Below are 25228 nucleotides of genomic sequence, written 5' to 3' on the forward strand. Positions count from 1 at the left end.
GCCGACATAACGGTGTAGTTGCACGAATTAGAGAGGTTGCTCCAGAAATTAATGTACGCATTACAACATCCACCGCGAGACCTTTGCCGTCAAGAAAATGCCTGACGATTTAAAATCTGTTAGACTCTGTTGTGAATTGTATCAAGGCTCGAAAAATTAATTCACATCTGCTTTGCTCAACTAAACAGGCTCCCCTCTCACTGAAATGGTGCTTTTTTATTAGTTGTTGTTAATGTTTTTTTTTTCTGTAAAACACTTTGAGAAGCCACCTTTAAAGGCGCTATATCAAATAAAGTTTATTATTATAATATTTATTATATGTGTGAGTGTGTGCACGCGCGCTCATGTTGGTCATTGAGAATTTCTGGGGTTCCTATGAGATGATGACTTGTAGGTGGTACTTGGATGCTTTGGTTGGATTAGGGGTGGTACTTGGTCCAAAAAGTTTGAGAACCACTGGTATAGCCAAAGTGATAACATTCCTGTCCTGGGAGACTAGTGTTTCACGGAACCCATCGCCGGCTGAACCCACCTCACTGCAGAAACAGTCCTGACCGTCTGTGAGCCGGGAGTCGGCGCTGAACAGGGAAGCGGGGCGGGAGCAGTTGGGAACATTGTGTTTCTAATGACTGAGACACAGCGGCAAAAATTCGCCGGCGAAATTGGCATCGCGATACTGTTCGCCACCAGAGGATCTCGACACTCTGACAGCGGCGTGGGAATGCAGTTTCTTGTCAAACAACATGGGTGTCCCTAATTGGGAACCCTATATGAAATGCTCACGGGGGGGGTGTGGGGTTTGTCACAGAAGCACGCCATAAACTTCACCGGTTGGGTGTAGCCCACTCTCACTAAAGAGAATATTTTTTTCTCCTGGTCTCTGTTCTCTATCGGCTCTTGCATACTTTCCGCGGATCGATTCCACACCGGCACTCTGATGCGGAAAGGGTACGCCGGTGGGCAGACGGATTCAAAACGCCACAGTCCGGTATATCAGAGGCTGCAAATCACCAGTCAAACTGCACAGAAAACGGTTTGGCTCAGAGACGAGTTTGTGGTTTCACACAACAAAAATATTTAAAAACCTGTTAAACATAAAATGAATGTTTGTGAATAGTTTGTAAAATAATACAGTTAAAGTGTGAGCCAGCTATTCCAATATTTATGGATGTACATATGTTTGTACATAGTGCCCCAGAAGCTGCCAGAGGTGAACATATTTACAAACCCCGTTCTGCTCGAAGTGCGAAGGAGAGTTTCAGGACTCGGGCTCTCCAGCAGCCGCTGTGGTAAATGAAGCAGAGAGCCGCCAGCTTCCTCAGACCACATGGCTGTGATGTTGCAACTGAAGGAATGACATGTAGCAGCTCTTTCTGATGAATAATCACATGCAGGCCGGATGAACTCCACATCCACAGATGAAGACGGTCAATAAGGAACTAGAGCAGAAGAAAGGTCCTTTCACCTCGTGTCACATCTCTGAAAAATGTGGATTCGAACCTAATGCACAGTAACCTGGGTGGAGTGTGTGGTTTATGGATTTCTATGGCAACAAGATCATTTGATTAACTTTGTAGGGCTCAGAGGGGAGAAGAGGGTTACATCAATATGAATATGAATAACATGTAAGAGGCATAATGAGTCAAAGGAAGATATTAAGTGATGAGCCTCATTGACACTAGGATTAAACATAACATTTGCTTGTGCAAAGTTAACCAGAATCTCAGTTCTGCTCCTGCGTCTGAACCCACCAACCCCTTTGGAGGAGGGGAGCTAGAATCGCTGGGCTGCAGCTGGGCGGCTTCATGCCTGGAGAGAGTTTCTGAAGGAGAGGAGGAGGAGGAGGAGGAGTGGCTACGATGGGCCCAGACCTGCACGAGTGAGTCCCTGCTGCAGAGACGACGGGACTCAGACATGAGGCTCCACGCTCTTCTGCTGCTGGGCGTCTGCTGGCTGAACGGTAGGGCTGCTCCTGGGGTCTCTGCTCCTGTCTGCGCCTGTGCTGTCTGCGTCCCGGGAGGGCACGTCTCTGAGCTGAAGACCTGCTGGTGGAACAGGAGCCAGGTCCTCAGTACAGAAGAAAACGCCTTCCTCTGAATGTCTCCAAACATTCGGATCAGTCCGCTCTCCTGTCTGTTAAAAGTCATTAGTACTCGAAACAGATTCTGTGGATGTTGACATGAGCCTTAACAATGCAGTATTTATTCTAGTTCTTAATCATGTTGCATGTTTTCTGTGGTACACTGTGGGTGTTTTATAATTGTAGAACCAATAATATTTTTTATACTTTTGTTGAATGTTTTTACACTGATTGTTAGCAGAGCAAAACGAGAATATACACAACAAATGGAAAAAAAACACAGGGGGCTTTAAGACAGAAACAGAGGAAAAAAGCAAAATGGTTTTTGAACACGGTCAGAAGTGATTCTGTTTTTATTAACTATAATATCACTGTGACGGTGTAAGGGTAGGTAGTGAATCACCAAAAAGTTGTAAATACATTAATTCAATTCAATTCTTATTGAATTAAATATTAATTATTCAGTTTAAATAATGTTTAAACATTAATTATTCAGTCCTCTTTTCCGAGCCTTAAGCTATTAGTTTATTAATTTGACAGCATCTATTGAACAGGCAAAAAGCAGCAGGAATGTGTAATGTGCAGAGAGCGTTCCTCAGACTCTGTACAAGCGTCCATGGCTCAGAGACAAGAGAGAGTAAACAGGTGCAGCTGTAATAGACATTAGAATTGCCAGGAGAGAGAGAGAAAATAAGATTGTAATAGAGACTAAAAAAACATGTTGTACTTTCATCAGTACAACAACAGTAAAAGTGGGAGGAAACAGTCTACGAGATAGAGGGGATTAATTATAGAAGATGACGGAGACATACTAAATGAATGTTTCATACTGGTGTTCGGAAGATGTCAGTAACAGAGCCCTTGTGAATGATCAGACACCTGCAGTACCAGGTAATTGTAGCATAACTGATGCTGAGTTATAACAGGGGCTAGGATTCTGTTAAAAACAGATTCATCCCTGGGGCCTGAAGGTATTTTACCAGTCATATTTAAGGAAATGAAGGAAAATAAAGAAATCTGTTTCTCCCAGACTTCAAGCGAGAGTATGAGAAAGGGAGCAGTACCCACAGAAGGGACAATCGCAATCACCTCACACTGGTCCCCACAACTGGACCAGAAAACTGCAGACCTCCTTCCTCGTGTCTTCCTTCTCTTACTGGCGACTGTAAGGAAATGATCGCTGGAGCTAAGTTAGAAGAATACCAGAAGAACAGGGACATGTTAAGAGACAGTCGGCATGGGCTGTGAAAGGAAAGGTCTTGTCTAGCTGACCTGCTAGAATTCTTTGTGCAAATGACAGTTACATAAAAACCCTGAATCATATGACATGATATACAATAGATTTCAAGAAGGTGTTTGACAAGTCCCTTAATAAAAGACTGATTCTCAAACTGAAAGCCTCAGGAATCCAGGGTAACGTACAGTATACACATGTATCGAGAACAGCCCGGCAAACAGGAAACTGTGTTGTCTCTCACTGGATCGAGTGTGAGCAGAGGTTCTGCAGGGGTCTGTTTTAGGATCTCTGTTCTTCCCAATCTACTGAATATCTGTGGTCTCGTTGTTAGTACAGTTAGCACACATTTGCTCATAATACTAAGAGAGGGGGAGTGGCAAACACACGTACAGCATCAAAGGAGTTACTGAGATACTGGTGCAGTGGTTAGTATGGGTGAATCACGGCGCTAGGGGTTTAAAAAGGCACGGTTGCAGGGCTTAGGTGGGTTAGCTGGACGATTCCAGCAGTGTGAGAGCACAGCTTAAAAGAACATTTTCAAAGTATGAAGGAAAAGGAAACTAAAAGAAAAGAGATTTATTGGAACTGAAGATCAAAAGTCTGTTCCAGAAAAGAAGGAAGTATTGCCCTTCACTACAACAGGGAGTGGAAAAGACCTCTTAACATATACAGTTGGACCCTTAAGTCTTAAAAGCCAGCCTGTCTGTACCCTAACCTTTTTAAAAGTGTGAAATTCATTTGCTCCCTCTGCAAACGGCAAAAACGATGCAACCTACCTCATTCGTTAGTGCTGCCTTTGTGCCGGTTTATGCCGTTGAAAGTAGCGTTTGTGCTGCTTTCTTTTCCGAGATATACAGTAGCGCCTTGTTTTTTCGGGTAATCACGCGATCAGGTACAGCGATTTTGACCCCCTAGTTACACTATCTGAAAAGCTCAAATAGTATTACCGGATGCGAGGATAACAAGATCTGCGATTCTGTTTCTCTGTGTGTCCGGGTGGGGGGCGGTGATTGATTGTGATTTTAATACCAGGATTTTCTGCGCATTTGTGTGAACAGGAAAATTAAATTTGTCCCAAACATTTAATCAATTTCGCATGCTGAAAAGATAAAAAAATAACGTTTCGGCTTCTTTACACACACGAAGGAATAAACCTTTACCTGTTCCTTTGCAGCCAACGCAAGCTGACTCAGTTACCTGCTTAATCAATTTCTCATTGTGTCCGTTTTAAATATGCAAGTCAAGAGAAGTTCAAATCAACACTAAACACCGGGGTCAACTTATCAAAAGATCACGATTAAATGATTTGGTGGTCACGACCTTTCTGTAATTGCTGATGCAAAAAGCATTCGGTACTTGTAATCACATCCAGTGATTAAAAGTACAGAGTATGTAGTTACCTGTAAACTTCCTTTTAGGCAGTCACGTGTTTACCCGGAAAAACAAGGCGCTATGTCTCGGTAAGGAACCCAGCGTAAACACTACTTCCAGAGGCACAAATGGAGCACTAAGCAATGCGGTGTGTTTCAGTGATTGTGCTGTTTGTTGGTGTGGGTGGGGTGGGGGCATCTTCACTGAGCTGGACAAGCAAACATGTCCTGGGTCATTACATTGCATACTGCAAAAGACACGATTTCAGCTGGGAGAAATGACTTAACAAAGGCTCTCGTATCTGTGTCTTCAGATGTCAGGGTGTACTCTCACAAATCTACACAAATAAAAGAACTGTGACCTAATTGTGTTAGGTTTGCAAGTAACAGCACTGTAAATACAAAGTCATGGATCGTGATGTTTGTTTTTTTAAACTTGGATGTATGTTCAATTATTTTATGTAAAAAAATATTTCCGAATATTTCCGAGGTCTGCATGGGTGAGACGGTACAGTTTCCATATAGTTTTGCAGATGTGTTATGAACTACCTACTGTAGGTCAACTCGCTACATGGGAAATTGCTCATTCTAGTATTTTTACATACTGTACTGTACGTGGCTCAAAAGACAGGTCAATCTTGAAACATCCCTTGATGAAAAACCTATTACTTCTTCAGATTTAAAAAAAAATTGACACAGCTACAAAGTATTAATATGTGCTACTTAGGCTTTTTTTTCAGAACATGCAATTGCTTGTCAATGTTCCTAATGTTCACTTTTCAAGTCTAAACCTGCAACGTTTGTGATTACGGTATGATCACTTTTGTGATTATGTTATGATATTGGAGACAAATGTAATTTTCCTGTTCAAACACGTGCACAAAAAATACTGGTATTTAAGTGCAAAATCAACTGAAGTTATTTTCTCTCCCTCACAGTGCCGACCAGCCCCCAGTCTGACAACAGGCAGCTGACTCGTGCTGTCGGACAGTCGGTCACTTTTCAAATCCCAGTACTACAGCAGGGGTATTTGAAATATGGAGAATCTACAACCATAGCAGCTGTCTTGAAGAGTGAGTTCAGTGTGTTTGGGAAGTTCAAAAGTACAGAGCGCTTCACCTGGGACAGAGCCACTGGATTCTTCACCATCACAGCCCTGAGCTCACAGGACGCTGGGGTTTATACAGTGGAGAGAAAGGAAGAGGAGCACACAACGACAGTGGAATTCAGCTTGACTGTGTACAGTAAGTGTCGGTATGCTCACCTCTGTACTGGGACCGTGTCCACCGATCTGAAATGACTGTGAGGAGTATTCGTTCTTTTGATTCATTTGTGTTCACTGGTAGATTTGTTTGACTTGCAGCTGGGTAGTCATTTTACCTGTTTCTCAAGTGATTAATGATTTATTCTTAGATGACTGAAGACCTCTATATGAGAACATTTGCGTGTCTGAAAATGAGTCCTAAAGAGTTTAATTGCAGTAGAATGAAGAGCACGTGTAGTGCATTATTAATTTCTTATCATGTTTTACTTTTTGAGATTTCTTTGACTGACATACTGACTAAATGAATAGTTGGACTGCACCTTTTAAAAGGACTTGGAAGTGCCATGATATTTGAAAGGAGTACAGAGACTTGATGGTCAGAATTCCCCCAAAGTGCATCATTATTATGTTCAGAATGCTAAGGTGACAGTGGATAGTCAGTCTCTCCATTGTGTATCCAGTCAGTGTGTCTGGACTGTATTAACCCCTCTCTCTCAGTGCAGTGTTAATGTACTAGAGTGTCCAGTCAGTGTGTCTGGACTGTATTAACCCCTCTCTCTCAGTGCAGTGTTAATGTACTGTAGTGTCCAGTCAGTGTGTCTGGACTGTATTAACCCCCCTCTCTCAGTGCAGTGTTAATGTCCTGTAGTGTCCAGTCAGTGTGTCTGGACTGTATTAACCCCTCTCTCTCTCAGTGCAGTGTTAATGTACTGTAGTGTCCAGTCAGTGTGTCTGGACTGTATTAACCCCTCTCTCTCAGTGCAGTGTTAATGTACTGTAGTGTCCAGTCAGTGTGTCTGGACTGTATTAACCCCTCTCTCTCTCAGTGCGGTGTTAATGTACTGTAGTGTCCAGTCAGTGTGGAGAGTCTAGAGAGGAGCTGCAGTAATGTTTCTCTGTTTTACAGGGGCTGATGACAGAATCCTTCTATACGCTGGGGCAGCTGGTGGAGGAGCTGTGTGTTTGGGAATTGTGGCTCTAATGCTGTACTGCAGACTCCGAGGTAATCATCATCACCATCATCATCATCATAACCATTACAGCCATCATCACCATCATCATCACCACCATCACCATCATCATTATCATTCAGGATCACTAAACCCACAGCTGGCCACCAGTCCAGAGCCCTCATCACTCCTCACACTGCTGTGTTCAGGATCACTTGCAGACTATCACTGTTTAACTGTGTGTTCAGCTACTTTCTGCAGAATCACTCACTCAGGTCTCTTTTCTCTTGACAGGTAAAAAGCCCAGAGATGAAGACAGGTACAGTGTAACAGGTCACACAGAGAATGTTCATATTAGTGAGCTCAGTGCATTTAGCACTATCTTTCTATTCTGCTGTCTATAACAGGTTTTGAACTTTTTTCCAGCAGAAGTAAATACAGTATGAGAATTGTGATGTTTAAAGAAGTCATTTATATTTAACAGAGTACTTATCTTGTCTTTTTCTTCTGTCTTCACAGTTCTCCTTCCAACAATGGAGCTCCGGAAAGTGTGAGTTCATGCTCTCTGCTCTAACTGTAGAGTCTGCATTAGGACCCTGTCTGTGATCTCCAGGCTCTAAGGATTCATCCTGGACTGGGTCCTGAGATCTCTAGAGTGTCTAGTTTAGAAATTACCACTCTCATTTACAAGCAGCTCTGACAGGCCCAGCTTTTGTACTGAGGAACAGATTGCTGACAGGTGCTTCTGCTTCTTAACATGATTACACATTTAACTGCGTTTTTCAACATTCAAAAATAAAACTAAATGAATTTTTAGTGTCTTTAACGCTGTTTGAAGTCTTGGGAAGATGCAACTGTAACAACTCTCATATTCTTATTATTTTCTTATTCATGATGACTTACTTATGGTTCAAAACTATATATTAATGCATTTAAATTCATTAATAATCCTGGAAGAGATTCTGAATTTCTAGTGGTGTTCAGCCATCTGGTCTCCACTATCAGAGCAGTTATTTACCCAGATACTGTACCTCTGTGGCTCTACACATGCCTCAATACCCTGAATATCTGGCATCTTCTGCCATACTAGTGCCCAGGAAGAGGGCAGTCCCTTTCTGTGATAATGGACACGAATTAATACACTAATACTAATAAATTGATAAATGGAGTAGACACTGAAATTTTGGGAGAGATGACAGTAGCCAAGTTCACTTTCTCTCGGCCCCCCAAACGTTCTGAAGTCATTACAGATATAAAAAAAATATTCTTATAATTTTCACTCTTTCGTCTCATGCATCCCTCCTCTTCCTCACTGCCTCCTTTCTCTCTCCCTGCTGGTTCACTCCTCGCTCTGCCTGGGGATCAACTCATGTAACCCCAATCTCACTGTGACTAGCACCTCATCAAGCCACTGGGGTTTGGGGTGCTGCTGTTACTCACAGATACCTGCTGCCGGACGCTATCACCCCTCTCTCACACACACGGTGAGGGCGGGGCTCTGCACCAGCGCTCAGTGGAGGTTAACAACTCCAAAAACTGAAGAGAAAGAGGAGATATTTTGGCTGTTGATCCTCTTCAGGTGTTTCAGGTATCAACATTACGTAGTCAGGTTTCTTCTGCATGAAAGACACTCCATTCGACTCCTTTTCATCTGACCTCTCCGTAACCCACCAGCCCCAGAGTCTCACCCAGCTTCTCCCCTGAAGGAGCTCTCCCACCGCTGGGTGGAACAGGAAGGCTGCAGCCCGTTTACAACCCCAGTGCTCTCTGGGTAAAGGAGCGCCTCTGGTCCTGTCCCCAGGTTAAGTGACACTCTGGCCCTCTGGTCCTGCTTCCTTCTTGAGCCCTGAAGCTGCACGTGTAAGAAGTTCAGACTGGAAACACAGCCCAGAGGACCTTTCAGAAACTGAACGGAATCTCCTTTCCTCCCGAATTGTGGAGAGATGATCTCTCTTCTTTCTCTTTCCTTTGGTTTCTCGCAGTATCCTGAGGAGGTGGCCTATGCAGCTCTTGACATGAAGAGACAGAAGCCGAGAGCAGCGCCCCCTGCTGGAGAGCAGCACACAGTGTATGCAGAGGTGAAGGGTGGAGGGGGGCAGCGAGAGGCATTATAGACTAAACCCCACACCAGCTGCAGAGACCCTGGCAGTGAGAGGACAGAGGAGGCAAGTGTTCACATCAGGAAGAAGATACTGTATAGAGGAGCAGATTCAGTCCTGTACTACTGAGAAACTCTGTATTTTATACTCTGTGAGCTCATTACTGTCTCTCTTCTACTGAGGTACACTGTCTCTGTCATCTTCCAGAGGAAGACACTGTGAGCTCATTACTGTCTCTCTTCTACTGAGGTACACTGTCTCTGTCATCTTCCAGAGGAAGACACTGTGAGCTCATTACTGTCTCTCTCCTACTGAGATCCACTGTCTCTGTCATCTTCCAGAGGAAGACACTGTGAGCTCATTACTGTCTCTCTCCAACTGAGATCCACTGTCTCTGTCTGTCGTTTTCCAGAGGAAGACACTGTGAGCTCATTACTGTCTCTCTCCTACTGAGATCCACTGTCTCTGTCTGTCGTTTTCCAGAGGAAGACACTGTGAGCTCATTACTGTCTCTCTCCTACTGAGATCCACTGTCTCTGTCTGTTGTTTTCCAGAGGAAGATGTCCAGATGAAACATTGTCCAGATGAAACACACTCAGGAGTGTATCTGTTCTCACTGTGTCAGGCTGTACAGTCCTGGACTTAGAAAAGGGGGGATTGTGGGTTCAAATCACACTTGAGGCACAGCTGCTGTGTCCTTGAGCAAGATGCTTCACTCAGGGTGTTTCAACTGCATACAGGAGAACAGAATGAAGTTGTTTTGGATAAAGATTTTGCTGAATAAATGATTAGAATAATTTTAGTCCTGTAGTTTAGCAATAGATAAGTGTGCTTATGGCTGTGTGTAGTTGTTCAATGAGACATCCTGGCAATATTATTTCCAACAGACTGGAGATGTGTTTAGTTGACAATAGCCACCACCACTATACTGTATGTGAATATGCATGTTAAAACTATGTAGCAGAGAGCAGTGAATAAGGTTTTTGCTGCTGAGTTACAATCTAGTGAAGATTCAGTGAAGGCTAACTGGGTGTCGCTGCAGTACAAACAATGAAAACGCTGAACACTATATAGCAAAGCTCTGTCTGTCTGTGTGAAAGAACCTACTTCTGTTTAACTGGACCCCAACAAGGCAGCAGGAGTTTATTTCTGTGAACAGAACTGGGAAGTGGTCACACTGCAGGCTTGAACAGGAAATGATCTGACAGAATCAGCTTTTCCACAGGCAGAAAACAAATGTATAAATATAACCTCTCCATTTTTAATACACTTCCCCTACAATGTTTCCCCCTCAAACAACAGTATTTCACAAGCTACAGTGCACTGCTGCAGTTTAAATAGTGGGCTGAGAAAACAGAGAATACCAGAAATACAGACTGAGAGGTATAATCAATAATAAAAATAAATAACCATAACCCCAAAACTGTAAAAGATTTGAGGCACTTGAGATCTGATCTCTGGCACAGCTTTGCTGAAAAGAGTATTAAGTCAGGCACAATGGGTTGAACAAATATTTATTAATAAAGACAATGACACAGCAAACAACACAAGCATAAATGTACATACAGTGCCTTGCAAAAGTATTCACCCCCCTTGGACTTTTTCACATTTTATTGTGTTTCAGCATGGAACTGGGATATATTTAACTGAGAATGTGTGCCACTCATCAACAGAAAGTACTCTGTAGTGTCAAAGTGAAAAAAATCCAGACATTTTACTAAATGGATTAAAAATAATGAACAGAAAATAATTGAATGCATAAGTATTCACCCCCTTGCTTTGACACACCTAAATGACCTCTGAAGTAACCAACTCTCTTCTCCAAGTCACAGAATTACTTGACTGGAGTCCACCTGTGTGCAGTTGAGGTGTTTCACATGATTTCAGAATAAATACACCTGTGTCTGGGAGCTTCCCCACTTAGTGCATTTCCAAGGAAACACTACACCACAAAGACCAAGGAACATTCCAGGCAGATCTGAGAGAAGGTTCTTGAACAATACCAGTCAGGGCAAGGATGTAAGAACATTTCCAAGGCACAGTGAATATACAGTACCTCGGAGCACAGGGGAGTCCATCATTAAAAAGGTGAGAAAATATGGAACAACTGTGAATCTGCCCAGAACTGGCCGTCCTCCAAAACTGAGTGTCCAGGCGAGAAGAGCCGTAGGAAGGGAGGCCACCAAGAGGCCTACGGCAACTCTAAAGGAGTCACAGTCCTCCATGACAAGGATGCATGAGACGACAACAGCACACCCACTTCATAAATATGCTGTTTTATAGTGTGTACGAGTTATTCTGTGCAAGTTTTAGTTCAGAGTTGTGGTTGAAATATCTCTTTGGTTTCACTTCCTCTGTAAGATATTATAACATCAGTAGTTTTAATTTGTTGCTGTTATATATAGTTATATATCTTGTACTGTATAAAGCTTCTTCGCAGTGCAATGGGGAGAGCAGAGCTGGTCTTTCTAGCTCCTTCAAGCAGAGAGCTGATTGGTGTTTCTGTGGTGGAATTGTCATCTGCCACACAGGAAGGTCCAAGTCCAATTCCAGCCAGTGGTCAAGGTGCACGAAAAAGAGGTCAGATTTAAAAAGAAGAGTATGCCTTTGAACGAATGTGTCTGGTGCATGTGCAGGTGATGAGGAGTCTGGAGTAGTGCAGGCTGGTACTGTTGTTCTATCCCCCTTAGCAGCTTGCAGTCCTCCTGACCTGCGAACACCTCTGGAGACCCAGCCTGTCAGCAACAGAGAACTAGCGAAGCACTTACACTAGTAGCTACTGCCTGCTGTGGGGAAGTATTCTTATTAAGTGTAAATCACTGCCTCTGGATGGAAGCAGTCTGCGATAACGCTGATATATGTGATGTACAGTACAGTATGGATAGCGGTGGATATTACTTTATGGAATTCTTTAACTTTTCTTACTCATTTGGACATTACTTGGCTCAATATAAACAAAACTGTATCATGATGTAAATAGTAACCAATTATGGTTACTTGTGAGGGACATGGAAAAAAGCCATTTATGTGTCAATGTATTTGGCTCATGCTTAATGCTCCTGCTTAATTTGAACGTTGCATTAAATACATTCGGTTACATCCTGCTCTGATCTTCTTCCATACAAAACCTGGTAAGACTGAATCACGAATGAGTGAATGTTCAATTGGCAGAGGGTGAGACTCTGCTGTATTTTATTTTTAATAAGGATGAAGCAGTTCTACCCTCTTGGGTCAGTTACACGGATAGTGTTGAACCTCTTCATTGTGAAGGGGCAGAGGTACTGGCACAACTGACCAACAGGCGTGTCTGGTGTGTGTCGTTGGGTGATTAGAATCACAATAATCTAAGGCCAGATCAGCCCAGAGAAACATCTGTAGTTGATGAAGAAAAAATATGACAGCTGTTGAGGAAACCTAATGCAGCTGTCAGTGAAATATTCAGTCTGTCTTGAGAGAGCAGGGGTGAAGGTGTCGAAATCCACAGTTCTGAGACAGCAGGTTACATGGGCTACACTGCAAGATCTCTCATCAGCACCTAGAACACAAAAACCAGATGAGAATTTGTTCTTTCGAAATTTGATTTAGAAGGTTGTTTAGTCAGCTGGAAGAGATGAGCCGGGGGAGTTTTAGACCAATGTTTGTGGCACAGATGAGACCGAGATCCTGTAAACCTTCACTGAAGTGATGGAGGTTGGACTGTGGAGAGAGAAGAGAACTACAGACGCTCCTATTTCCTATGACGCTGGCCTGTGAAAGGCCATGCATGGCCACTTCAGGAACTGGTTCAGTTTTGATACAAAAAAATTATACAACTAAAATTATAGAACTGAGGAATGGAGGTGAAGAAACAGTAACAGAAATATTTTCTTTATGTTGAAGGAAATGGTTCCATACTTATTGGATGGTGCTTCAAGTGATATAACAGTGACTCAATACTGCATAAAGCTTTGTTTTTGGATCTTATTTTATAGAAGGTATGATTAAATCTGGAAGGTACTGTTTTAATGGTTGACTACTAGTCAGTTGATGTTTTAGTATTTATCTTCCTTTATGAAGTGTCATTTGTAATCCATTCACAATAATGTTACTCCTTCAGGTTACAGTTCTAAATGTCTTTAAATATACAGTAGGTAACATTTATCAGTACAGGCACAGCAGGCAGTTTCCAAATGAGTCGGTACACACTGTTTTATTCCAATTATGGCTTTATTTCCTGAAATAGTATTCAAAGAGCTTAACAAGCAGGCAAACATAAATGAGGACACATCTCTTTTCAAAGTCTGAATCTTACTACTTCACGCAGGTGTGCAGACGATCAAGACCCACACCTGACACCTCTCTGTTATAAACAGTCATCACTTGTTTTTCTCAGTCTGTCCAGCAGTCGCCACCACTGCTCTGTGCAGCTTCACCCAGAGGGACAGTCATCATGGACTGAGCTGCTCAGAGTCTCACAGTGTCCTAGACCAGAGGAGGACAGACACACTGTGTCCACTGGATGAACACTGACCAGTGGTACAGCTCCCCGAATCTGCTGCCTTCCTCCAGGACAGCTGCTGTGTGACGGGATCTGATTCAGAGGCTCTAGACCAGAGTGTCTCCCCACACAATTAAACCTCAGCTGCTCTTCACCAGTACAAAACGTAAGCACAAATACAGCACAGCTTTGACAGGTTTAACTGTGAGGTATTTATAGAGAGGTGCAAATTAAAACAGAGAAATGTCTATTAAACTAGATAAAATAAAATCTATTTTATCTATAAGTGTATCGATAACATGGCGAGCAGCACTTCAAAGCTATACAAAACTGCAAGTGCACTTGGAGCAGATATACTGTTTTTGCACAAACTCAAAAACATGAAATGAACAAAATGAAAATAACAAAAACATTATAAAGCCCGCTGTTAATACATGATAAGCTGTGTGTAACATCTTGCCAAAATACAAAATCTAAAAAACAAAGCTAAACAAGCGTTAAAGCAGCACACAGGTTAATATGACTGATGAATGCTTCACTTAAGCCTGTCTAACAATTTCACAGCAATATTCTTTTCCCCACAGGAGAGACGTGACAGAAGCAGCACTTCAGTGAACTGGCGTCTGACTCCAAGGAGCCGGGTGACTGGTACTGTAACACACTGCAGCCTGTCTGCAGGACTCCTCGGGAGGACGAGTCCTCATCCTGGGACATTGCAGACAGAAGGAGACGGGGGATCGGGAAAACCTGGGAAGATGATGTGGTGAAATCCAGTTTTCCCTTTCTCTGTCGCAAGGGTCACTCGTCTCTTGAACTGAGTAACAACCCGATCAGATGAGTGAGGAGGTGAAGTGACAAAGACCAGGGCAGGCGGAGCTGCTGTGCTGTATGTCCTGCAGTGGACAGGGCTGTGTGACAGGAGTGGGGACAGGACAGAGACACCGATCTCACAGTGTTTCTCTGTCCTGCTGAGAAAGAGCAGCTGCAATAGCACACAGCAAGAGCACAGAGACATGCTGTATATACATGAAAACTAAAGTCATTAAGAGGATTGAAATGGATATAAAAACATTAGAAGCAAAAATATTAAAAATCAGTAAAATGGCATCTGGCAGGTGTTCTCTACCCTAGTCCTTAGAAGTAATCAAAGGATAAATCAAACTTTCCAATTAACATCTTGTGAAGTTTTCTTTAAGCTCTTAAAAAGTTGAGTGTTTGTAATTGGTATCAACCCTATGCTACTTCCTGAGTTTCAGAACTGCCCTCAGTGGATACTCTGTCATTACAGCTGTGGGCGTGTCTGCTACAGGGTCACTCCCACTGTGAGTGTGTCTGCTACAGTTCAACTCCCACTGTGGGCGTAACTGACACAGTGCGACTCCCACTGTGGACGAGTGTGATACACTGTCGCTCCCACAATGGGAGAGTGTGACACAGTTCAATATAGTGTCTTTCCCTCCTGTATACATTCATCACATGATCTCATGTTACGATCATTGTTCTGACATCCTGTTAAGTGCAGATGGTGTTGGAAATACCTCAGCGTATTTCTGAACCTGAGAGCTGAGAGCAGAAAAAGTCTGTCAATTACAAGAAGTAACTAGCCCTTGTGATTAAGGGCCCAGATAGTCTAGAGTTCTCCAGGATCATGAGTGAGAACCACAAGCACTGAGATTGTCAAGGCACAGAGAGATCATTTGGATTTATTTTTGTGTTATGATTCTAGTCTTTCAATTTACTCCAAGCTGACTTTTTTAAAATAAAGCTTTAATATGATTAAAATTCCAAGATGTAAGAGTAAAATACAGGTGCAAACTGTAGATGGGGGGATAGAGACAGCCAGTAAGATGGACAGATACAGTGACACAGGGGACAGACTTACTGAGACTGATAAACACAGCAGATACCTCCATCTCTGGACATGTTCAGATAACCTGAACATGGAGCTCTGACTGGTTGTGATGAGTCGGTAGTCACCAGAGATTTCTGGTCTACAGACCTGGACATGTTTAAGTGTGACCGTCAGAGACAGATCTAGTCTGCTGACCGCGATCCCTGTAGAGATTCAGGGATCGCTGGGGTGAGGATAGATAGTGACCCTCTGTTCTTATTTCACCTGGATAGTGAATACTCTGCAGCCCTAAATTATAACTGAACTGTAGCAAAGTCACTGCGCCCTCAATTTAATGACTATTTTAAATCCTTGGTTTTAATAATGTCAGTGTCTGTGACACACACTGGGACACAGGACATCTCAGAAGTCCTTGAGTGTGGACATGTGTGAGTACATTTTCTAAAACTTTGCAGTATTAAACTGCAACTAAACTATATCAATGTCAATGTATCAACTGTGTGGAAGTACATTCTGTAACTCTTTTGGCTGTACAATACACTGTAACAAAACAAAGGCAAAATAATGTAGCATCTGGTCTAACTTGTTCCTGTTCTCAACATTCCTAACCTGGGTTTCAAGGAAACAAGAACATACGAATGTCTGCAAAGGAGATAAACAAAACAAATCATGTTACAACAACACTGATGCACTGAAACAGCTCATTCCCATGCGCTCTTCTGTAACATGCTTATTCAATCCATTGTAAATGGAATATTTTCTTCACATTTATAATAAAGTCTGAACCATGCAAACTGTATACTCCAGCCTTATGGCAATTTAAACCACAACTCGTTATCTTCACTGGTATGGCATGAAGTTCAAATTGAAATAAAAACAGGTAGCTGCATCAGGACTTACCAACAGGGGCTGACAGCTCTCTCACTGCTGCACCCTGCCTGTCTGACCAGACACAGAGAGAAATGGACCCTCAGCTCTAGGGACAACAGCAGCCTAATAGCCTGACCTACAGAGATCAGCAAGAGCCCCTGTTCACTGCACTGAGCAACAGCCCTTTCTGTAGGTCATACAGAGGCAACTGAGCCACCTCTTTAACTGTGGAGGCACCAGTGAGAATGACCTTGATTTCAAGGGAATTTGGGTAGATATTTCAGAGATACACACACAAGACACAGTTAAGATATACCAGGCAGAAGGATTCATCACATGGACAACACAGATGCACATGGTCTCCCTTCACTGCTCTGTACAGTTATAAAAGCACAACCAGCACAAGCTTCCTTAGGCTAATTTCACTCAGAGCTCAGTGTGGGTTTTTCTTTGAGCCTGATTTCACTCAGAGCTCATGGGGATTTTCCAGAGAAACGTAGGGATGAACAGAACAATGTAATCTAAACGTATTGCAAAGTCCAACTAATAATCTGTTCTGAAAGTAAATCTACTAAAATAAATGTTGCTTGTTATTAAATAAGTCATAAATGCCCATTGTGATTTTAAATATACAGGTAGTTGCTGATTCACTTCAGTCTTCCATATAGCATTTTCAATATAATATTCTTGACATAGAAGGGCAAAATGGCCCATATAAGTTCAGGTGGGGAGCTGCGTCAGCATGCGTAGGCTGCAAAGGAACAAGTAATAGGTTTATTCCATGCTGGAAAAAAAAAAAGAAAACACAACGTTTCGGCCGTGGAGCCTTCTTCAGCTCATCACTGGAGAGTCCTGGTGAACTGTCTAGGGTCTGATGGTCACAGTGTGACAGCGGGTCTCAGGAGACTGGGGGCCCGGCTGTGATGAAGCAGGTAAAGATGGGTCTGGAAGTCCTGGGAGAGTACCAGTCCCATCACTGGAGAGTCCTGGTGGACTGTCTAGGGTCTGATGGTCACAGTGTGACAGCGGGTCTCAGGAGACTGGGGGCCCGGCTGTGATGAAGCAGGTAAAGATGGGTCTGGAAGTCCTGAGAGAGTACCAGTCCCATCACTGGAGAGTCCTGGTGGACTGTCTAGGGTCTGATGGTCACAGTGTAACAGCGGGTCTCAGGAGACTGGGGGCCCGGCTTTGATGAAGCAGGTAAAGATGGGTCTGGAAGTCCTGGGAGAGTACCAGTCCCATCACTGGAGAGTCCTGGTGGACTGTCTAGGGTCTGATGGTCACAGTGTGACAGCGGGTCTCAGGAGACTGGGGGCCCGGCTGTGATGAAGCAGGTAAAGATGGGTCTGGAAGTCCTGGGAGAGTACCAGTCCCATCACTGGAGAGTCCTGGTGGACTGTCTAGGGTCTGATGGTCACAGTGTGACAGCAGGTCTCAGGAGACTGGGGGCCCGGCTGTGATGAAGCAGGTAAAGATGGGTCTGGAAGTCCTGGGAGAGTACCAGTCCCATCACTGGAGAGTCCTGGTGGACTGTCTAGGGTCTGATGGTCACAGTGTGACAGCGGGTCTCAGGAGACTGGGGGCCCGGCTGTGATGAAGCAGGTAAAGATGGGTCTGGAAGTCCTGGGAGAGTACCAGTCCCATCACTGGAGAGTCCTGGTGGACTGTCTAGGGTCTGATGGTCACAGTGTGACAGCGGGTCTCAGCCTCAGCAGCAATGAAGCAGGTGAAGATGATGTAGTGGAGCTGCATGAGGATGAGCTGAGTACTGAGGACCTGATGCAGCTCAAGAAACAAAGAGTGAGAGAGCAGAGGGAGGAAGCAGAAATCCAGAAATCTCCACCTCGACACCTGAACAGCTGGTGAGGAAAAGGATGAGTGAAGTTTTCAGGCATTTTGCACTGGGGATGGAGGTGTTGAAGAGGACAATCCCAGTGAGGACAGGAGACACCAGTTTACTGTAGGTGACAGTTCACCTTAAGCAGCTCTTTCCACTGTACTGTAATGTCTTGCATTGCCGAATTCTCCTGCCCACTAAGCCTTATTTTTGTGAATATCAATCTGAAATTTCATGAAAGAGCACCTCTACAATTTACGTTTTGTGTTATAACATACATGAACATAGTGGATAATTTACACTGATTTATACTGAAAAGTATATTAGTCAGTCTGTGTGTGTGTGTGAGTCAGTCGCTATGTGTATGGAAATGTGCATCCTCTTACTACTGTCACATTTTTCAACTAATAATCCATAACATAACTCAGCAACTACCTGTACAACTACCAAGATGAGTTTCTTGATTTTCTGGGCTAAGTCACTTATTTTATAAGAGGTCACATTAAAGCAGACATGACGCTGTCCCTATTTCTCTGGAAGGTGACCTCTGTGTGAACCTCACAGCACACTGTTATCATCACAGGACGTCTTCTCCAGGCCATCCATTGGAATGGTCACCTGAGAGAAAGACACAGAAACACAACATCAGAGGAAATACCCATGTGATCCTGCCCAAGACAGCCTGACACACACAGTGAACTGTGAACCCCCTGTACACCTACACTTCACTGGGAGTCTTGTCCTCTTTCAGTTCCCAAAATAAGGTTTTCTGATCTTTTTCTCCAAACATGATCTGCTGCTAAATTATGTCAAAGCCCATATTACACCTTGTAAAATATCAGCACTTTGCAAATCCTGAAAGCATCTCTGTTATACTACAATATTTACAGTTGTGTGGTGACATGCACTGTAAATATAGGTCTCTGTTAATTATGCTGCACTTCACACTGAGGTAGGGTAAAATAGGGAAAAGAGACACCTGGAAAAAAGTGATTATTTCAGCCACATTAACCTCTCCCACTTGGCTGTCATGTCACTGTGAAAACAGGGCTCAGCAAACAGGAGTACAGTCTACCTTTAACTACAAACTACTGTACAATAAGCAATCAATCCAACACATTTTAAAAATCCCACAGCAATATAACTCCTCATTCACACAGGGAACAGACAGTATGAGAGCCCATACAATAGACACTGAGATCTGAGCTGGACACACTGCACTGGTGAAGAGGAACTGTCCAGAGTCTGACGGTCAGTGTGAGACTCTACCAGTCCTGTCACTGGACACACTGATGAAGAGGAACTGTCCAGAGTCTGATGGTCAGTGTGAGACTCTACCAGTCCTGTCACTGGACACACTGATGAAGAGGAACTGTCCAGAGTCTGATGGTCAGTGTGAGACTCTACCAGTCCTGTCACTGGACACACTGATGAAGAGGAACTGTCCAGAGTCTGATGGTCAGTGTGAGACTCTACCAGTCCTGTCACTGGACACACTGGTGAAGAGGAACTGTCCAGAGTCTGATGGTCAGTCTGAGACTCTACCAGTCCTGTCACTGGACACACTGATGAAGAGGAACTGTCCAGAGTCTGATGGTCAGTGTGAGACTCTACCAGTCCTGTCACTGGACACACTGATGAAGAGGAACTGTCCAGAGTCTGATGGTCAGTGTGAGACTCTACCAGTCCTGTCACTGGACACACTGGTGAAGAGGAACTGTCCAGAGTCTGATGGTCAGTCTGAGACTCTACCAGTCCTGTCACTGGACACACTGGTGAAGAGGAACTGTCCAGAGTCTGATCTCCAGCTGTGAGAGAGTGAGAGAAGAGTGTAGTGTGAGACTGTGTTTGACAGAGAGCTGAGTGGGAAAGAGGTACAGAGATGAGCTTCTAATTTCTCTGAGATTTTGTTTTCTGAACTGAATCAATTAGTGTAAAGGGAATCCAACATCAGTAAAACAACAGAAAAAGTAAAGAATAATAAACAAATGAAAAAATACAAATCCACCCCCACTATACACTATACACCCCCACTGTGCACTCGAACACCCCCACTGTGCCCCCTGCACACCCGAACACCCCCACTATACACCCACACAGCCCCACTGCACAACTGAACACGCCTAACGCACACTCGAACACCCCCAACACCCCCACTGCACACCTGAACACCCCCAACACCCTCACTGCACACTCAAACATGCCCAACAACCCCAACGCGCACTCGAACACCCCCAACACCCCCATTGCGCACTCCAACACCCCCACTGCACACCTGAACACCCCTGACACAATCCGATTGCCTCTTGGCACCATCTGACAGTCCCACAGCAAACCCACCCCACCCTAAAAGAAACAACAAAGCACCATCATTCTCATAGCCAGCACTCTCCCCCTACCCCACAGACTATCACACCCAACACAGCACCCCACAGATACTGTTCATCCCCTCACTCAGCCACCCGGCACATTCGAACACCCCCACTGCACACTGAAGGCCCAGAGCAGAAATCCAGAAGTTGCCCTTCTCACTGACTCCAGTGGGAAATTCGGAAACTAACAGGCTTTTCCCAGAACTCTAACAAGAACCCTCTGGTGCCCAACAAGAGAGGACACTGCTGGTCCTTTCTAAGGCACCCCTTGGAACCCCAAAATACATCACCCACACCTGCACCAACGACCCGACGACCAAGAGAGAGCAGGTGGCCCTGTCCACCAGGAGAGAGACAGAGGGGGCGACTCAGGAGTTCCCTCACTGCAGAGCTGTGTTCTCCACCCTGCTGCCCAGACAGGACCTCCATCGTCACACAAGCCAGCAAATCAGCTCTGAGATCTGCTCTCTGCTCCCCAACGTCCACCAGGCTCACCACCCAACCTGGGGGCCCCAACACCTGCACGACCACAAGCACCTCAAGAAACAGGCCAGTGGGTTCTTCACCAGAACACTGAAGGACACCCAGATACCCTGGCAACAGCCTGGAGGCAAACAGAGATAATCTGCACCCCATTCTTGAATCCCTCAATGTACATAACCCCAACCAGCTCTGTCCGTCAGGACCAGGACCAGTACTGTCCTGCACCCCCTCACCTAGCCCAGCAACAGAACTGGATCAGAACCGGCAGCCGAACTGGATCAGGACCAGCTCCACCCTGCACCCCCTCACCCAGGCCAGCAGCAGAACTAGGCCAGGACCAGCAATCCACATCATAGCCTTGACCCAATTCAGCAACAGAACCAAACCAGGACCAGGAGTATATAGCACCGCCCTCACGCAGCTCAGCAGCAGGACTGGACCGAGCACAGCGGGCAGAACCAGCGCTGAGCCATAGTCATAGACTGTACTGAGTCTATGAGGTCTTGTTGATGGGACTAATATTCTATGCCAACGTGCTGCCGTTCCAGGACACAACAATAAACCAGATCCCAACGCTAAGAATGAAATCCCTCTCCAATATTCCATTATTAACACTCAGGGCCTGAGATCCTCGTTATTCAGGTCCTGAAACAGACCTACAAACCATCTTCGATGAATTTTCAGAGGACTATGAGTCTCTTTCTCGGGACCATCCAGAATGCAGGAGGGTTTTGTGGGAAGAAAACTGAAATCACTCTGAATCAGCTCACAGACAGGCAGGAGAGGAGTTGCAGGCGCAAATGACACATGACACCAGAAAATTCAACACAGCAACACGGTGTCTTCTGGAAATACTACCTCTTGGAGACAAGACATGAGGATTTCGGATTAGGCTATAGAGCCAGTTGTGGACTACTATGGAAGACATTGTACTGCCTGGAAGACGTAGTCTTGCTTGTGTCTGATTGCTGGTTACTTGTGACTATTGAAATTTACTGACCTCTCCGGGCAGCAAGTTTTCTTTTTCTGGGGAATGGCTGGAACTCCGTGATGATGAAACGTTTTGATATTCAGAATTATCACCTGAAATGGGGAAGAGAATTAGTTCTCTGATGTCTCTACATTTCTAACTACTGTATGAACACAAATTACTGTATTAACATACAACAGAACAGGAGACAATGAGAGAGAGATTACAGAGAATCCCTCAGTAATAAACACACACAACAGGACAGGAGACACAGTGAGAGAGAGGAGATCACAGACAATCCCTCAGTAATAGACACACACAACAGGACAGGAGACACAGTGAGAGAGAGGAGATCACAGACAATCCCTCAGTAATAGACACACACAACAGGACAGGAGACACAGTGAGAGAGAGGAGATCACAGACAATCCCTCAGTAATAGACACACACAACAGGACAGGAGACACAGTGAGAGAGAGGAGATCACAGACAATCCTTCAGTGATAAACACGCACAGAGCCGAGCCCTTCACTCTTGGATACCTGGGCTCAACGAGCCTCAGACTTCCAGGTCCACTTCCATCCACCAGGCTGAGTCTCACACACACAGAGTCTGTGTCATACAGAGTCGTACAGAGAGCCTCTCTGGTGCCTCTCTCACACCCCAGGTGGTATACCTGCAGCTGCTATGTACCTCGGACCTGTGTCCAGCTTCCAATGCCCCACTCTAACCATACACACACAGTTCAGTCAGGTGTATAGCCCCACTCCATGCTGCACATTTGAAGAGTGAAGGTTCCTCCAACACACCCCTGCTCTCTGGATCACTCACCGCCGGAGGCCAGTAGTCAGACAGACCTTCCCTCATTCACCCTGACCGTGCTGTCCTCTCAGCCAGCAGAGGTCTCCAGCCAGACGGACCCTGCTCTCTCCCCCGGTACTCTGTACTGCCAGGGGGAGGGTCCCTGTACCGCAGCCGACACTCTGGTACTCACACACTCAGACTAACACACTCACACACTGCCACACAGCGGACACACAGACAGCCCTGCTCTCACAACAGGCTGGCTGCTGTCCCTTTAAATCTCTGTTTCTTCCCTGCAGCCTCCGAGACTAACACGCTTCCCAGTACCTTCCGGGTTTCCTTCTCCACAGCCTCCTCCAAACTGACACTGCCCTTCATCCTCTCACCAGAGCTGTAGCTGTAGCCTTCTCAAGACACACTCACCTAACAGCACCCTTATCTGCAGAGAGCTGAGCTGAAGCAACACAGCAGTCCCCAGACAAACCACAACACAGAACAAACACACAGCAACACCACTCTGGTCTCTAGGGTCCAAAGAGTACTCACCCACCAGCGATCGGACACCCTCACACAATTCACAACCTGACCACACAATGGACAGTATTCCCATAAGGACAACTGCACTGCCTACAACACCCTCTTGCAGCTGCAGTGCCAGCATCCTCCACCATATGTGACACTCTGGGTAGAGGCTGCCACCTGGGCTGTAGCTGGTCATACAAATACCTTACTAGACATGGCAGAGTATATGATAGCTAGAGAGAGGGGTTAATACAGCACAGACACACTGACTGGACACTACAGGACATTAACACTGCACTGAGAGAGAGGGGTTAATACAGTCCAGACACACTGACTGGACACTACAGGACATTAACACTGCACTGAGAGAGAGGGGTTAACACAGTACAGACACACTGACTGGACACTACAGGACATTAACACTGCACTGAGAGAGAGGGGTTAACACAGTACAGACACACTGACTGGACACTACAGGACATTAACACTGCACTGAGAGAGGCTAATATAATACATACAGACTGGACACTACACTACATTAATTGTGCTTGGAAAGAGATTTTAATACAGTATCATACTTCAATATAATCTTTTGAGACATATTCCTCATTAATTTACTTTTATGGCACTGTTCTGAACCCAGGTCTCTGTAAACTTAAAACACATTACTTTTACTTACTCATTATTGACAGATGCATTTTGCTGTTTTTCTTTGTATCTTTATCTTTAACAGTATAAACACCAGCATCTCCTTTCTCCAGGTGTTGGATTGTAAGTAATCCAGTGCGTGAGTCCCAGGTCACTCTGTTCTTGTACTTCTCCTCAATGCTGCTCTTCCCACTGGACACCGTTGCAATGAGGCCATGAGCACTGTGTCTGAATTCTCCATTTCTCTTCACTGGGAAGGGAACAATGAATGATTCTCCTTCTGGAAGTTCCTCCAAAACTGTGAAGAATAGAGAAACAGCATCAGACATTAACTCTCAGGATGTGGAAATGAGCTCATTCACAGGGATGTAAGGACACTACTGAAGGGCTGAACTGATCTCTTTATACTCTGAGCTGATTGGATTTGCATAATAAGTGGTTGGTGATGCAATCTCATCTGTAAATGTAAAAGATCAATTCTTCAAAACATATTCTTTGAGATTTTTATTAAGAAGGGTGAACAGCATGGTAAATTTGCCCTGTAGATAAATTTGACATTCAGTAAGTTATTACATGTATATATTCATATAATATTTACTAAGCGATACTTGTCATCAAGTGGAGTGTTTGCTTCCATAAATGTGGTATAAATAAGGCTGTTGAGCTCATGACATAAAAGATGAAGACTGACATCCTGGCAGACATGTTGCCTCGTGTGTGTGAGACCTGCAAAGAGGCCTGTGTAACGTCATAGCTGAGTGTGTGTAAATCTGAGATGTGCAGGCTGGGTTCTTCACTGGCTTATGCAGGAGAACAGATCTACTATAAACAGGGCTGTGTAAAAACGGTTGTCTGTGGGTTTCTTCAGTGGTCCTGGTCTTGAAGGGATGCTGTGTCCCTGGTTGATTCTGAAGGACAGATCTCCTGCAGCTTAGCTTTATCAGACAGGGAGCTCCAGCAGACCCAGTCCTCACAGCTGGACGAAATTCAGCCCTGCAGGGTCAGTGAAATCCCTCATGTACTGAGAGGCCAGTTAGTCTTGTGTTTTTAAATATTTTGGCCCTTTTTGGGCCTTTTTGAGCCATCATTGTAAGGACAATACATTTTTCATGCATTTTTACAGTTTTTTAGCTCCAAGATCGACATCATCCAGCATCAAATTCTCTTAACAATGCATGTCACCTCCACACCTCCTTCCTGCTTGCCCAGCTTTACTGTTCCCTTCTCTCTAGTTTCTCTCTGCTTGACTTTGCATTCCTCGGTAAACTGGTTTCGCATATGAAATCCACCACCTGCCTATTAGACCCCATTCCCACTGCTTTATTTCAGTCCTGTCTCTATACTCTCCTCCCCATTGTCCTCAACATAATAAATGAATCCTTGGGCACTGGTA

At 44.6% G+C, this 25228-nt stretch overlaps 2 protein-coding genes across 2 annotated transcripts in view; one reads left to right on the plus strand and one right to left on the minus strand.

Annotated features, from left to right (window-relative positions):
* Positions 1–1662: 1662 nt before the first annotated feature.
* Positions 1663–9099, plus strand: LOC148832588 (uncharacterized). Its single transcript, XM_088918555.1, has 6 exons — positions 1663–1960; positions 5626–5931; positions 6859–6954; positions 7196–7220; positions 7421–7451; positions 8884–9099. The coding sequence occupies exons 1-6, from the start codon at positions 1663–1665 to the stop codon at positions 9013–9015; spliced, it is 888 nt and encodes a 295-aa protein (XP_088774681.1). The 3' UTR covers positions 9016–9099.
* A 4088-nt stretch (positions 9100–13187) lies between these two features.
* Positions 13188–25228, minus strand: part of LOC148832589 (uncharacterized) — a 73628-nt gene continuing 61587 nt past the window's right edge. Inside the window, exons 8-10 of the mRNA XM_088918546.1 lie at positions 23867–24133; positions 21892–21974; positions 13188–18654 (exon numbers count right to left, since the gene is read on the minus strand). Of these exons, the coding sequence (XP_088774672.1) occupies positions 18595–18654; positions 21892–21974; positions 23867–24133 (410 nt within the window). The 3' untranslated portion in view covers positions 13188–18594. The remainder of the gene's footprint in view (positions 18655–21891; positions 21975–23866; positions 24134–25228) is intronic.

The sequence above is a fragment of the Atractosteus spatula genome, chromosome 6, assembly GCF_055471065.1.
Source record: "Atractosteus spatula isolate fAtrSpa1 chromosome 6, fAtrSpa1.hap1, whole genome shotgun sequence".
Classification (NCBI taxonomy): Eukaryota; Metazoa; Chordata; class Actinopteri; order Semionotiformes; family Lepisosteidae; genus Atractosteus; species Atractosteus spatula.